This window comes from Pelophylax lessonae (assembly GCF_965119305.1).
Source record: "Pelophylax lessonae genome assembly, chromosome: 4".
Lineage (NCBI taxonomy): Eukaryota > Metazoa > Chordata > Amphibia > Anura > Ranidae > Pelophylax > Pelophylax lessonae.
This window is the reverse complement of record NC_138771.1, coordinates 601,973,281-601,988,092: the sequence shown is the minus strand read 5'-3', so window position 1 is coordinate 601,988,092 and position 14,812 is coordinate 601,973,281. Positions and strand designations below refer to the sequence as shown.

The 14,812-nt window shown below is 45.5% G+C and overlaps 1 protein-coding gene across 2 annotated transcripts in view; it reads right to left on the bottom strand.

The window, feature by feature from the left end:
* Window positions 1-14,812, bottom strand: part of GCDH (glutaryl-CoA dehydrogenase) — a 57,551-nt gene that overhangs the window by 15,126 nt on the left and 27,613 nt on the right. For both annotated transcript variants that reach the window (XM_082255608.1, XM_082255609.1), the window contains 3 exons: window positions 12,136-12,198; window positions 7,073-7,243; window positions 151-280 (listed from right to left, as the gene is read on the bottom strand). In XM_082255608.1, the coding sequence (XP_082111734.1) occupies window positions 151-280; window positions 7,073-7,243; window positions 12,136-12,198 (364 nt within the window). The remainder of the gene's footprint in view (window positions 1-150; window positions 281-7,072; window positions 7,244-12,135; window positions 12,199-14,812) is intronic.

Below are 14,812 nucleotides of genomic sequence, written 5' to 3'. Positions count from 1 at the left end.
GTCTCCAAATCAAATTCATCTGTGTATGATTCTCTATCCTTCATAGGAAAAGGGGGTGTTAAATCAGATTGGTGCAGCTGAGGGAAATTCCCTGCAATGTAGTGTAGGTTAGCAGGTATAACTGGGGGGGGGGGGGGGGGAGGACTGTACCAGGTTTTGGATCCGTTAAGTGTGTAGGTTTTGCTAGTCGGGTTGTATCGTGATCTGGTATCCATTCCAGCCGGGTCACTGCCATGATTTGGTTCTGTGAGGCCAAAACAGCCCAACAACTCTCCTCTTGCTGCATGAAAACAGAAAGATCGTTAGCAAGGCAACACTGACTCCAATTCTTACACCTACTAACCATATCATGACACACAGGCTTGTTTTAAACAATACTCCATTCAAAAAATTAAATTTTTCCTTTTAATATTTGTTCTGATTGCATTGGAAAAATGTATATTTAAAGTGGTTGTAAACCTCAGACATGAAATATGAACAATGCAAATACTTCTATAGTGTGTACTTGTCTCAATCCAGAGCACTAATGGAGCTTTTCCACTGTTTGGCTCGCTTTTGTGCTTTTCCACTGCTGGTACCGCATGGATATAGTGTAGGGACGGTTCGGTACGGTACGGTACGGCGGTGTTTTTCCACTGCATGGAACCGAACAGTACGGCTCTCAAAAACAGTACCTACTCGATTGTGGTTCCAAGAGGTACCATACCCGGTACCATATCCCACAATCCTTTGCATGCAGTCACTACTAGCCACTGATTGGTCAGAGAATCCCACCCACCCCGTTGTTATCCCACCCACTTAACTTTAGTACTACTTTAGTGGAAAAGCAAACCATACCGTACCGTACCGAACCGTTCCAACACCATACCATGCGGTACCAGCAGTGGAAAAGTGCCATAAGTGTCATTTCTGCCTGCTGTTTCATTCCTCTGCTATTAGCAGGAGTCACTTCTGAAAAGTTTTCCTGACACCAAGAGAAAAATAGTGACAGGGGAGGGATCTCCAGCACACAGCTTGTGACTGACAGCCTCAGCTCTTTTCCTGTGTGCAGAGGGGTGTGCCCCTTCCCTCCAATCAGCTTTCAGAGCTCTCCTCACTGAGCTCTGCAGAGTAACTTCAGCTCCCTGCCCCATTTTCTGAAAGCTCAGACAAGCTTTTTACATTCTGGACGTTGAACAGATGTAAAGAAGAGAAGACTGTAGATAAACATATACAACTTATGTAGGAGGATTAGTTTAATCTCTGTGTATAACCTGAGGCCATTTACTTTACTGGGTATATGTAATGGTTTACAACCACTTTAAAACTGAAGATTGGTTATTTTTTTAAAGGGGGATACAGCACCACATTAGTTTTGTGTCTCAGTGTGCATCCCATTACCTACTCCTGATAAAAATCTCCCTGCATTGTCTCCGTCACAGCTACCAGATACTGCCCTGAGTGCCTGTCTCCCAACACTGTAAAGGTTAACAGAAGCTGCTGCTACTCACCCACACGCCCCCACCCACCCTCTCCTTGATTCGTCACACAATGCACCGAGTTCTGTGAGGGCTCCTTTTCCACATTTTTTTGCACTGGGTAGGCATTAGTCATCACTGGGGCACATAGGGAACAATTGTTTTCTATGTGCCCAGTACACACAGAAATGCATCCAGGAGGTGCGCAGAAACGCACCGTATGTCACTGTGCAGCAGCACAACGCACTGCGCTGCTGTGCAAGAAATAAATTGTCACTTTGTGCAATTCAAATAAAGTAAAAAAAAAAAAAAACTAAACAGCGTGGTAGGCTAAAACGCACATCGCACCGTTCCCTGTCACTGCATGCATAAACTGACAGCTGTGTGAGCAAGCCCAGAATGCGTGGAGGAGATGCTGACATTTAACTGCTCCTCCATTCACAGAACTCAATACACTGTGTGATAGTAGTAAGACAAGTTCTATGAATAAAGGAGGGGGAGGGTGGTGCAATTTCTGTTAACCATCACAGCACCAGAAAACAGCCGCTCAGGTAGGTATCCGCCAGTTGTTAAAGAAGACACTGCAGGAAGATTTTTGTCAGAAGAAGCCACCTGCAGTTAGGCCTCGTTCATACAGGCACACCTAAAGTGATTCTAAAGGCAGAAGGTTTTTATTTTATCCTAATGTATTCTATGAATTAAGATAAATCATTCTGTGTACATCAGCCCCCCTAATACTTACTTGAGCCCCATCTCAATCCAGTGATGTTGCACAAGAACCTCGGTTTCCTGGGACTCTCCCGCCTAATTGTCTGAGACACAGCAGCGGGCGCCATGCTGCTGTCAAAGTCAGTTGAGCCAATGGGGAGGGAGAGAAAGAGGGCGGGGCCGAGCCGGAGCTTCGTGTCTGAATGGACACACAGAGCAGTGGTTTGGCTGCCCCAATAGCAAGTGGCTTGCTGTGTGGGTACTCAGCAGGAGGGAGGGGCCAGGAGTGCCAACAAGGGGACCCGAGAAGAGGAGGATCCAGGCTACTCTGTGCAAAACCAACACCATTGAGCAGGTAAGTATAACATGTTTGTTGTTTTTAAATAAGATAAAAAGCAAGACTTTAATATCACTTTAAGCGTACATCTGTGTGTGGGCCATGTTTTTCCTGCATGGGATGCTCAGGTGTTCGACGTCTGTGTGGGTTGGTCTCTCCAAAAGCACACTGTCTGCATTCAGGGGCCTGCTACATGTGGATGTCAAACGTGACATCAATGGGACTGCCTTTGCATCCTGTGCAGGCAAAACATGGGCCTTAGGCCTCTTTCACATGGGCGCACCACCCGACGGAGTCCGTTCTGCTCAGCTGGGATCGATCCACCGATCTCCGCTGAGCAGGCGGATGACAGCTCTGTCTCCGCTCTGTGTGCAGAGACGGAGCTGTCAGAGCCCCGCTCTCCTCTATGGGAGATCGGATGAGAACGGATGAGAACAAACTGCCTGTCTGTTCTCATCCGATCTCATCTGATCCTCCAGACGGATGGAAAATAGGGTTTCCCTCCGTTCAGATTTCGGATCGGAGAGCAGCGGGTGCCAGCGGAGATGTCACCGCTGACACCCGCTCCCCATAGGGATGCATGGAGTATCCGATCAGGTCCGCCTAAAAAACTGACAAGCGGATCGGATCGCTCATGTGAAAGGGGCCTAAGAAGGGGGAACACCTATGTAAACCCTAAGCCCATACTATTAAAAAGATCATGATGATTTTTTTTTATATATTTATATCTATCTATGAGGCAGGGATGGCTCTGGGTTGATCACTTGGATTGCTTTTGCAATGTAAAGCTGCAAATAAATGCTGTGCGTTAAGCTCTTAAAGAGGTTGTAAACCCTTTTTTTTTTTTTTGTTCACCCTGAAAGACAAACACATAATGAGCTAGTATGCATCGAATGCAACAATGCATATAAACGTATATTTTTGTACGATTCTGGAAAAGCTTCCTGGTTGCGTAGCTATGTATCAGAACGTGCAAAACAAAAACAATGGCAGCCAGGCTTTGTCCGGGTTATTTTCCGGTTTCTGATCATACGCGGTCTTTGTCTATTGATTTTTAGCGGACGCATACTGTACTGATTAAACGATTGTCGTTCGCTAGGCTATCGTACGACAAAAGTTTGCATGTTTGTCCCTTCAGATTTTGTTGGACGAAATGTCGTGATTGGCTGTCGAAAGCTGTGTACTAACAATCAGATTATTGTACGTTCAATTCGAAAGCGATTTTTTTTGTACGATTATCTGATCATGTGTATGAGGCATAAGGCTCCATTCATACCTGGGCATTTTGGAATCGCAGCAGAATTACTGTGATTTTGCCTGTGATAACAAAACGCAGGTTCCGATGCCATTATTTTCAAAGGCACCGGTGCGATTTTTTTCTGTGACTGTTGTGCGATTTATCGCACAGCAAATCGCATCCCTCGAAGCTTGCTGCCCAAAAAATGAGCAGGAGCTTCTTTTGGGCGACAAGCTTCACGCGATGTGATTTGCTGCAGGACAATCGCAGCAAAACAGCACCGCGTCCTAAGTGCCATTGAAAATAATGGCACCCGAACCTGCGTTTTGCGAGTGTAGTGCATTTTGAGATTGGGGGCACAATGGCAGCAATTCCAAACCTCCCAGGTGTGAATGGAGCCTAAAAATCACAGAAATAAATATATGGTGTGAGATTAACATTGTGCTATCAGTCTCTAATTTCATGGTCTTTCCTTCATGTTTCTGTTATAAGAGCTGCTTTTGTGTAAAAATTACTGTGCAGTCCAATAGGCATTTGAGTCAGACCTAGTGCACTCAGAAATCAGGGACGGAACAAGGGGTAAGCAGGAGGGGGCGGCTGCCCTGGGCGCAATGGTTTATTGCAGGGATGTGGGCACCCTGACCCTAATCCTAAGGGAAGGGGGAGGGGGGCACAGTTTGGCATTTTTCCCTGAGTGCTGGATGGCCATGTCCCAGAACTCTCAGCACTCGGTACCAGACCTGGTGTCAGACACATCTCCTTCTTTGCAATAAAAGTCTGTATAAGGACACTAGCTGATGGGTGAGGCTGTTAGGCTTGCCAAACATTATACAATGTTCTTGTACAACTTTCCTTTAGATTTACCAAAACCATATAATATGAGGACAAACCTAAACACTTCCAATGTGTATGCAATCTGGCAGGCCCTTGCACTACATAGCTGAAGGTAAATCTAAAGGAAATTGAATAAGAAATTTGTATAATGTATGGACAGCTTAAAGTGATTGTAAAGTCACTTTTTTTCTATTAAATAACAAACATGTTATACTTACCTCCCCTGTGCGGTGGTTTTGCACACAGCACCATAGATCCTCCTTTACCGGGTCACTCCCGCTGCTCCTATCCCCTCCCTGCTGTTGAGTGCCCCCCACAGCAAGCAGCTTGCTATAGGGGCACCTGTGCTGCAGCTCTGTATATCCATTCAGACACAGAGCCGTGGTTCGGCCCGCCCCCTCTCACTTGATGATTGGTTGAGTTTGATTGATAGTAGCAGGAGCCAATGGCGCCACAGCTGTGTCTCAGCCAAATCAGGAGGGAGAGTCCCAGACATTGCTGGATAGAGATGGGCTCAGGTAAGTATTAGGGGGGCGGCTAAACACAGATCTTAATGCATAGAACATATTTAGATAAAAAACCTTCTGCCTTTACATTCTCTTTAAGAAAAAAGATATTCTAACTCTAAACCATTTCCAAGTTAGATTAGTTGCAAATGATAACATGTGGGAGGACTGAACTATGAAGAGATAATAAAGAGTGAAACTTCCACTGGGCTATAATCTATCCGTATGTTTACTGGGATCTGCGATGAAGCTGAAGAACTAAAAGGAAACCAATACACAGGGGAACGCTCACTACTGTAAGGCAAGGAGAGGCAACAGTGGAGGTAAGGGAGGCCATACATGATTATTTTTTTTTCCTTCAACCTGCAGGTTGAACCAAAAAAAATGAGCCAATTCCCCCATCCACACATTCTACGTGAATAGCATTTGATGTGGATGTGGGAATCCTTCCCGCTGTATGTATTCTGCTGGCGGGAAAGGCATACAATGATGAGTGTTGCTGGCTATAGCCGGCGGCACTGATCATTCCAGTAAAACCAGTCCGGCTGGTTGTACATAAGCTAAGGTGACCAGATTTTTTTTTTTGACCAGGACTGCTAAAAACACAGAGCGCTGGGCACAGGACTGCTTAATACACAGAGCGCTGGGCACAGGACTGCATAATGCACAGAGCACTGAGCATAGGACTGCATAATACACATCGCTGGGCACAGGACTGCATAATACACAGCGTGCTGGGTACAGGCTTGCATATTGCACAGCGTGCTGGGCACAGGCCCGCATAATGCACAGAGTGCTGGGCACAGGCTTGCGCAATACACAGAGCGCTGGGCACAGGAGGACTGCATAATACACAGCGCTGGGCACAGGACTGCATAATACACAGCGCTGGGCACAGGACTGCATAATACACAGAGTGCTGGGTACAGGCTTGCATATTGCACAGCGTGCTGTGCACAGGCTTGCATAATGCACAGAGTGCTGGGCACAGGCTTACATAATGCACAGAGTGCTGGGCACAGGCTTGCATAATGCACAGAGTGCGGAGCACAGGTTCACATAATACACAGAGCGCTGGGCACAGGACTGCATAATACACAGAGTGCTGGGTACAGGCTTGCATATTGCACAGCGTGCTGTGCACAGGCTTGCATAATGCACAGAGTGCTGGGCACAGGCTTACATAATGCACAGAGTGCTGAGCACAGGCTTGCATAATGCACAGAGTGCTGGGCACAGGCTTACATAATGCACAGAGTGCTGGGCACAGGCTTGCATAATGCACAGAGTGCTGGGCACAGGCTTGCATAATACACAGAGCGATGGGCACAGGACTGCATAATACACCGATCGCTGTGCACAGGACTGCATAATACACAGAGCGCTGGACACAGGACTGCATAATACACAGAGCGCTGGGCACAGGACTGCATAATACACAGAGCGCTGGGCACAGGACTGCATAATACACAGAGCGCTGGGCACAGGACTGCATAATACACAGAGCGATGGGCACAGGACTGAATAATACACCGAGCGATGGGCACAGGACTGAATAATACACAGAGCGATGGGCACAGGACTGCATGATATACAGAGACATCGGCATCCGAGCCACCAGGCTGTTCCTCAGCCAGCATGGAGTGCCCTGTCAACGTTATTCTGGCCCTGAATCCGGGGACAAAACCGGGAACAGACTTGATCCGGGGAAAGTGTCCTCAGTCCGGGGACTGTCCCTGGAAACCGGGGACGTCTGGTCACCCTAACATGAGCCGATCTATATTGATTGACTTGTGTACAACCAGCCTGGCCATATATGGATCGAAATTCAGCTGGTCCGTGCTGAACCAACTGAACTTCGATCCATGTATGGTGGCTTAATTGAGTTGAGCCATAACATAGCACAGAGGCCATTACATCCTGACATCTATGCTGCGAGGATGTTACAACACTGAAATGTGTATACTGAAAGCCATGATCTGTGAGCCCTTACCCAATCTGGGCAGATATTTCTGTTTCTGTTCCTCTGATCCATAGGCGGCGATCGGATGCATGACCAACGAAGACTGAACACTCATCACTGAGCGATAGCTGCTGTCCACCCTCTCCACCTCTCTCGCCAAGAGCCCATATGCCACATAGGAAGTCCCGGCACAACCGTAACCTGGAGAGAGCAGGGGGTGAAATACAAGAACCGTGATGAATCTGTCACTTCTTCATAGGTGACTATACATTGATTTGCTATTGGTTTAATACAGTCTCATGTTGTGAACAATGCAGCCTAAAAGCAGAAAACACATTTGGGTACCAGCAGGAACCCTTATCATAAAAAGAAACTTCTCATGGTCACCTATTTCCTTTTTCTTTTAAGTAAATATGAAACATTGAATATAAAAATTTTGTATTTTCTTACCAGCAGGTTGCACTTTCAGCCTTTTACATCTTTGACAGATTGCTTATCTGTAATAAAATTCCTTGTTTTCTACAGGCTTTGTAGCATAAACTGCAATTTAATAAGGAAAATTAATCCTGGTGATCTGGCCGGTAGCATACCTCCTGTATTAGAGCGCCCCCACTCTGGATGAAAGAGTACAGGGGGAACCTATTGACAGCGCATTATCAGTCTGGAGGGAGGAGGGGGGTATGTTAAATGTATTAGCAGATTTAGATGCACTAACACATTGAAGCCCAAACTCCAGCCAATACTTTTTTATTGTTTTTTATTTTGGAATAAGAGCCGGTTCACATACAGGCGACCCGACTTGCCGGGGCGACCTGTGAAGTCGCGGTGCGCAGCTCGCACCGCGACCTCGGAGCGGCATGCATGGACTTCATATCATTGAAGTCAATGCAGGTCGCTCCAGGTCGCCCCAAAGTAGCTCAGGACCCTTTTTCTAAGTCGGAGAGACTTGTGTCGCTCCTATTAGAACGGGTCCTGTGCTAATCTATGGCAGGCGACCCACGGCGACTTGTCAGGCGACCAGGTTGCCTGACAAGTCGCCCCAGTGTGAACCGGCTCTAAAGGTTTTACATAGATAATTAAAAGCTGATCGTTGTAAGCACCGCTGTCAGTAGTAAATCGTTTGCCTCAAACCTCTAGCTGCTACATCTGCAGGACAGCTTGTTCTGTTGAAAAACAAAAGTCTTACTGGCAAAAGTCACCAGGTGAAAATAAAAGAAGAAAGCCTAAAAAAGAAACCTAATGCAGCCACCACATAGTTACATAGTTTGTCAGGTTGAAAAAAAGACACAAGTTCATCTGGCTCAACCAATAAAAAACAAAAAACAGTAAAGAAAACCCAACCATACAATCCCATATACACAATCCTATACCTGCAGTTGATCCAGAAGAAGGCGAAAAATTTGCCTGAAAAAAGTTGCCTTGAAAAAATGATCCGATTTGCTACAGCAGGGGAAAAAATTCCTTCCTGATCCCCCAAGAGGCAATCGGATATTCCCTGGATCAACTTTACCTATAGATATTAGTACCCATTCATATTAAGTCCACCCAGGAAAGAATCCATTCCCTTTTAAAAGCAATGTAGTGAGCGAGCCAGAACCACCTCTGGAGGGAGTCTATTGCACATTTTCACCGCTCTTACGGTGAAGAAACCTTTCCATATTTGGAGACTAAATCTGTTTTTCGTCTAGACATAAAGAGTGCCCTCTTGTCCTCTGTGTTGACCTTAAAGTGAATAACTCAACACCAAGTTCACTATATGGACCCCTTATGTATTTATACATGGTGATCATATCCTCCCTTAATCTCCTCTTCTCAAGAGAGAATAAATTCAGTTCCTCTAATCTTCTCTCATAGCTGAGCTCCTCCATGCCTCTTATAGGTTTGGTTGCCCTTCTCTGCACTTTCTCCAGTTCCCTGATATCGTTTTTAAGAACTGGTACCCAAAACTGAACTGCATATTCCAGATGAGGTCTTACTAATGATTTGTACAGGGGCAAAATTATATCTCTCTCTCTGGAGTCCATGCCTCTGTTAATACAAGAAAGGACTTTGCTTGATTTGGAAACCGCAGCTTGGCATTGCATGCTATTATTAAGCTTAGGATCTACCAGAACACCCAGATCCTTCTCTGCTATGGATTCCCCCAGTTCCACTTCCCCTAGTATGTATGATGCATGCATATTCTTAGCCCCCAAGTGCATAACTTTACATTTATCAACATTAAACCTCATTTGCCACATAGTTGACAAACGAAACAGTGCATTGAGATCAGCTTGTAAATTGGAGACATCCTGTTAGGGCCTCTTGGGTGAGGGATGCTGGAGAGCTGGAAGATGCTGAATGGAGTGATGCTCTGGAGACATGCACATTGGTATCGTCAAAATTCTCAGGTGTACATCACTCAGAGCATACCTTTTCCCTGATAGAATGGCCAGGTTTGATACCTCCCATAATCCCACTTGCCCCAAGTGTCTGCTATCCGTTGGCACTTTCGGACACCTTATATGGCATTGCCCCCATATCCGGGGCTTTTGGGCACAGGTGGTTGAGTTCCTCCATGACCAGATGGGTTCCCCGGTGTCACTGGATCCTAAGATATGCCTCTTAGGGATATTCCTAAATGGGGACATGGATAAATACACAGCTAGTTTTCTACATGAATCATTGTTCAGCATTAGGAAATGAATAGCCCGTACATGGATCCAGTCGTCCCCTCCCACCCTTGCTGCCTGGATGGCAGCCATTAATAACACTCTACCTTACAAAAAGGTAATCTATATTATTAAGGGTTGTCCACAGAGATTTAACAAAATCTGGGATGGATGGCTTCAAGCCTCGGTTACATGCACGTCCTAGCTGTTCTGTAGTACTGATGGTTTTGACCTTGTGGATTTCTCCTACGTGTGTCGTATATGCACGGGATGCTGATATCTGTTCATCTATTTACCTGCTTGTCCTATGATCCTTATACACCTCATTTTTCTCTCATGTATTTGGAACATTACTTTTCAATTTGTCTTTATGTATTGCTTCTGTTCTCTGTACTGCACATGAATCAATAAACGTTTGTTTACAAGTTAAAAAAAAAATTGGAGACATCCTATAAGGAAGCACAGGAACCCTTTCCAAAACCGCTCTGTGCTGCGTCTGATTGATGTGCACAGGCACCATTGAAAACAATGCGATTTGCGTTGTCATGATTTGTCTGAAATCGCACTAGTGTGAATCAGGCCTCATACTTCTATCATATACTGTTTATATGTAAAAACATAGACTGTATGGTAAAAATAACTGCCATAAAAATCACTTAAAAACATATAGAGGTGAATTTACTAAACCTGGAGAGTGCAAAATCTGGTGCAGCTGTGCATAGAAACAATTCAGTTTCTAACTTCAGATTGTTCAATTAAGCTTTGCCAATAAGGCTCCTTTCACACTATCCGTCCATCGGACGGATTCCGTTTTTCTCAGCGGGGGATCGAGCCGCCGATCGCCCGCTGAGCAGGAGGATGACAGCTGTGTCTCCGCGCTGTGTGCGGAGACACAGCTGTCAGTTCCCCATGCATCTCTATGGGGGAAATCGGATGGGAATGGACCGTCGGTCCGTTCTCATCCGTTCCGATCCGCTGGACGGATGGAAAATAGGGTTTCCATCCGTCCAGATTTGACGGATCGGATCGGGTGTCAGCGGACATGTCTTCGCTGACATCCGATGCCCCATAGTAATGCATGTGGGGACCGTTCAGATCTGCCAAAAAAACAGACAGGCGGATCTGAACGGTCCGCTTGTGTGAAAGGGGCCTAAGTGCCGTTTCACATATATGCGATGCGGGAACCCTGCGAATCCACTGCGGGTCCCCGCATCGCATTCAAATTGCAGGCAGTTCACACTGCCATATGCGAATCGCTGGGGGGTATCAAAACAGAGTTAACGACACCCCCAAATCAGTTTGCATATCGCAGTGCGAACTGACAGTTCGGACATTAATTGGATCGTATAGGTGTGAACCACCATGCGATCGGATTCTGCTGCGGACCAAAAAAAGGGTCCTGTGTGTGCTCAGTCCGAATCGCATGCAAATTCAGCCATACAATCTGTATGGCTGAATTCACATTGCATGTGATTTTCAGAGCAGTGTGCTGCGAATCACATGCGATGTCTGCCATCGCTATAGTGTGAACCGGGACTAAAACCTGGAATATATAAACAGTGAACAAGTGTGCTACCAGATAATATGATGAAAAGAAGATTAAATGCAATCTAAAAAAAATATTCTGAAAGTGCATTATCAACTCAATCAATAAAATCATAAAAATAAATAAAATATAAAAAAAAAAAAGAAAGAAATAATAAAAAATAAAAATCAATAGGTGAGTGCTAATATAATAAGTGAACAGTCCAACATAATTTAATAGTGAGAGAATGCAATTAAAAATTCAAAAGTCCATCCACCAAAGAAACGTGGTGCAAATTCCTGAATTCATCCACATCAGCATATTTGATGGTGTGAAAGACACTGCAAGCAATCACGTGACCCTCCCCCACAACTGAGCCTGTTACCAAATATTATGGATCTTAGTTGATAGAGATCAATATGGCATGTAACCAGGCAGGAGCCTCCAAAAGCCCTGTAAGGGTCCTCCTCCAATGGTCAGGCTGACCCACTCCCAGATATCAAACTCAGGCAGGCTGTGTGCATCAATCACATTAGAGGGAAAGAACAGAGGCTGCATAGCGTGTAAAAAAGTGCTAGGCAAACACTTATTTAAAATGAACAGGTACTTGCATGTTAAAAGCAAATTGCATGCAAAAAAACTCAGATGCCTCCTCGGCAGGCGTAATGACGTCACAAATGCAAGCCCCTACCAACGCGTTTCACATCACAGCGTATCATAAGGGGGAACAGGTTTTAAATAAAACCTGGAAGCTGATTGGTTTTAATGCAGAGCTGCACCAGATTTTGCCTTCTACAGTTTTAGGTAATCAACTCCATAGAGTGAAACGGAACAATTAAACAAAAAAAAAGGTAAAATGGATCCAGTATGATTCTATCTTTCCTTTATGTGTTTGAATTCATTAGAAATATAATTACCTTTAATAGTAGATCCCAGGACGCCTAGCTCTCCCAGCTCGGATATAATCTCCCGGTCAAATGCTGGATGGAAGAAGAAAAAGCAGATTAGAGTGAATATTTTCAGGTTTCCTGAATGAATGATAGGGCTGTATAAAGCATTCACACCATCCCAGACCCATCACATTTTCAGTATTATGAAAAATAAAACCAGGATACACCACTGGAATCAGTAAGCTTTCTACTTTTTAATTATAACAACCACAGTCCATCAAACGAGTCAACAGGAAATGGCTGCGGGTTACTGGGATTATGGAGAGTCTTGTGACTCCTCAGTGTCTGTAATCCCCTCTTTCTTTCAGTTCCTTAATTTACTCAAAAGTGTCCAGAGACAGGAAAAGCTCTGTCCCTTTCCAACACCTGTGCCTTTCTATAGGCCAGCAATCTGAAGAGGGACAATGATGGCCCCTAGGTAAGTCCAGGTGATGGAAAGGAGCGGGGCCAGAGCTACAAGGCAACAAAGCAAGATTTATGGAGCACCGCAGGATTATACAAATAGATTGCATCCTCTTGATTACTTGGGATTATGATAAATGGCTGGTTCTGGTTACAATTGAAATCCTCCTTTTTGATTATGTTTTATATTGCATCCAGATTTAGGTTGTAACATGAAACATGTTCAGAATCTGCATCAAAACTACATGTCACCCATTCCCCTTACTGAAAAACAGGGTTCTTCTTCTCCCGCAGGCTCCTGTAATTTTATTTTAAGTGGTTATAAACCTCAGACATGAAATATGAGCAAAGCATATCCCTCTTTAGTCTGTACCTAATTCAACTAAAAGCACCAACTGTCATTTCTGTCTGCGGCCTCATTCCTCTGCTATCACTTCTGACAAATTTTCCTCATGCCAAGAGAAACATGGAGATGGGGGAGGGATCTCCAGCTGATTGACAGCCTCAGCTCTCATCCTGAGTGCTGTGTGAAAGGGGTGTGTCCTTTCTAGTGATCGACCGATATCGTTTTTTAATGCCGATAACGATATTTTGATCATCAGATATCGGCCAAAATTTTTTTTTTTTTTTTTACAAAGGTACTCTTTGTGGAGGGATCTGGGGGTCTAAAAGACCCCAAACCCATGCTCGGCACTGAAAAGTATTCAAAACAGCAAGTTTGGCTGTTTTGAATGCTGTCAGTTTTTTTAATTCGGCGCCAAGTACCCGGAAGTGATGTCATGACATCACTTCCGGGTTTTTTACATGGAGAGCCGAATGCGGCTTTGATCTGGTCTTCTCTTCGGTGGCGGTGGAGGTAGGATGCCTGGGTCTCCCGGTGGGACGGGAGACCCGGGCGAGCCGCGGAAGGCGGCGGGACGTCCCCCCTCGCTCCTTGTAATAACAGCCGAGCGGCTTCTCAGCCGCATCGGTTGTCATTACAAGTCAGCCAACCGTCGGCTATGGACGCCGGTACCGGGGTGATGCCTCTAGCTGCAGGCATTACTCCGGTACAAGCACTTTCCCGAAATATCGGCAATATCGGTAACCTGACATATCGGTGTTGCCGATAATCGGTCGATCCCTAGTCCTTTCTCTCCAATCGGGTCTCACTGAGCTCTGCAATGTGTTATTTCAGCTCTCCACCCCCTTTTTTTCCTGACAGCTCAGACAAGCTTTATAAATTCTGCACTTTGAATAGATGCAGAGAAGAGAAGGCTACAGATATACAGATAAAACTTAGGGCGATTTGTTTTACCTCTGTGTATCACCTGAGGATAGTCACTTCATTGGGTATATAGGGGGGGTTTACAACCACTTTAATTAGGTGTAGTTCCACACACACAGCTACATCATCCATTCACTGAGAGTTTTGAATGGAGAAACTACAAGTCCCAATTTCCACTGCAGACCCACAGTTCTAAATGGTGCACAAGTGCGGTGACATCACTGGACCTGTAGTCCTATCATAGTTCCTCCAGTCCTGTAACCAATGGTCCATACCTCAGTACAGACCTGAGCTGGAGGAATAGTCTGAACATTAAACTCGCCATCCACTTATCACAGCTGCAATGCTTTACAGGTTTATATTAAATACATTCATAAATGCACAATGTTGGTTTAACCACTTGCTGACCGCCCACCGTAATATTATTGCGGCAGGGCAGCTCGGCTGCGTCCAGTCACGTAGTACTACATGACTGGAGTGCATGTGGTTTCGGCGTCACGCGCACGCCGCCAGAGCCGTGCTCCTGCTGTGTTTAGACACAGCGGGAGGCGGGCCGCGGGAGGAACGGCAGCGATTGCCGCTGCTCTCCCATGATCATCCGAGAAACCAAGAAAAGACCCGTCTGCTTATGTAAACAAACCAGGCGGATCTTCTCTCAGACAAGCAGGGACAGATCAGCAGTTTCAGCTAAGCTGAAACCGCGATCTCTCTGTGCCTGTCACAGAACCCCCCCCCCCCCCCCAAAAACAGTCAGTAAGCATATTAGGTATACATTAACCCCTTTGATCACTCCCAGTATTAACCCCTTCCCTGCCAGTGTCATCTATACAGTAACAGTGCATATTATTTAGCACTGATTGCTGTATTAGTGTCACTGGTCCCCAAAAAGTGTCAAAAATGTCAGTTAGGGGTCCGATCTGTCTGCTGCAATTTCGCAGTCCCGCTAAAAATCGCAGATCGCCGCCATTACTAATA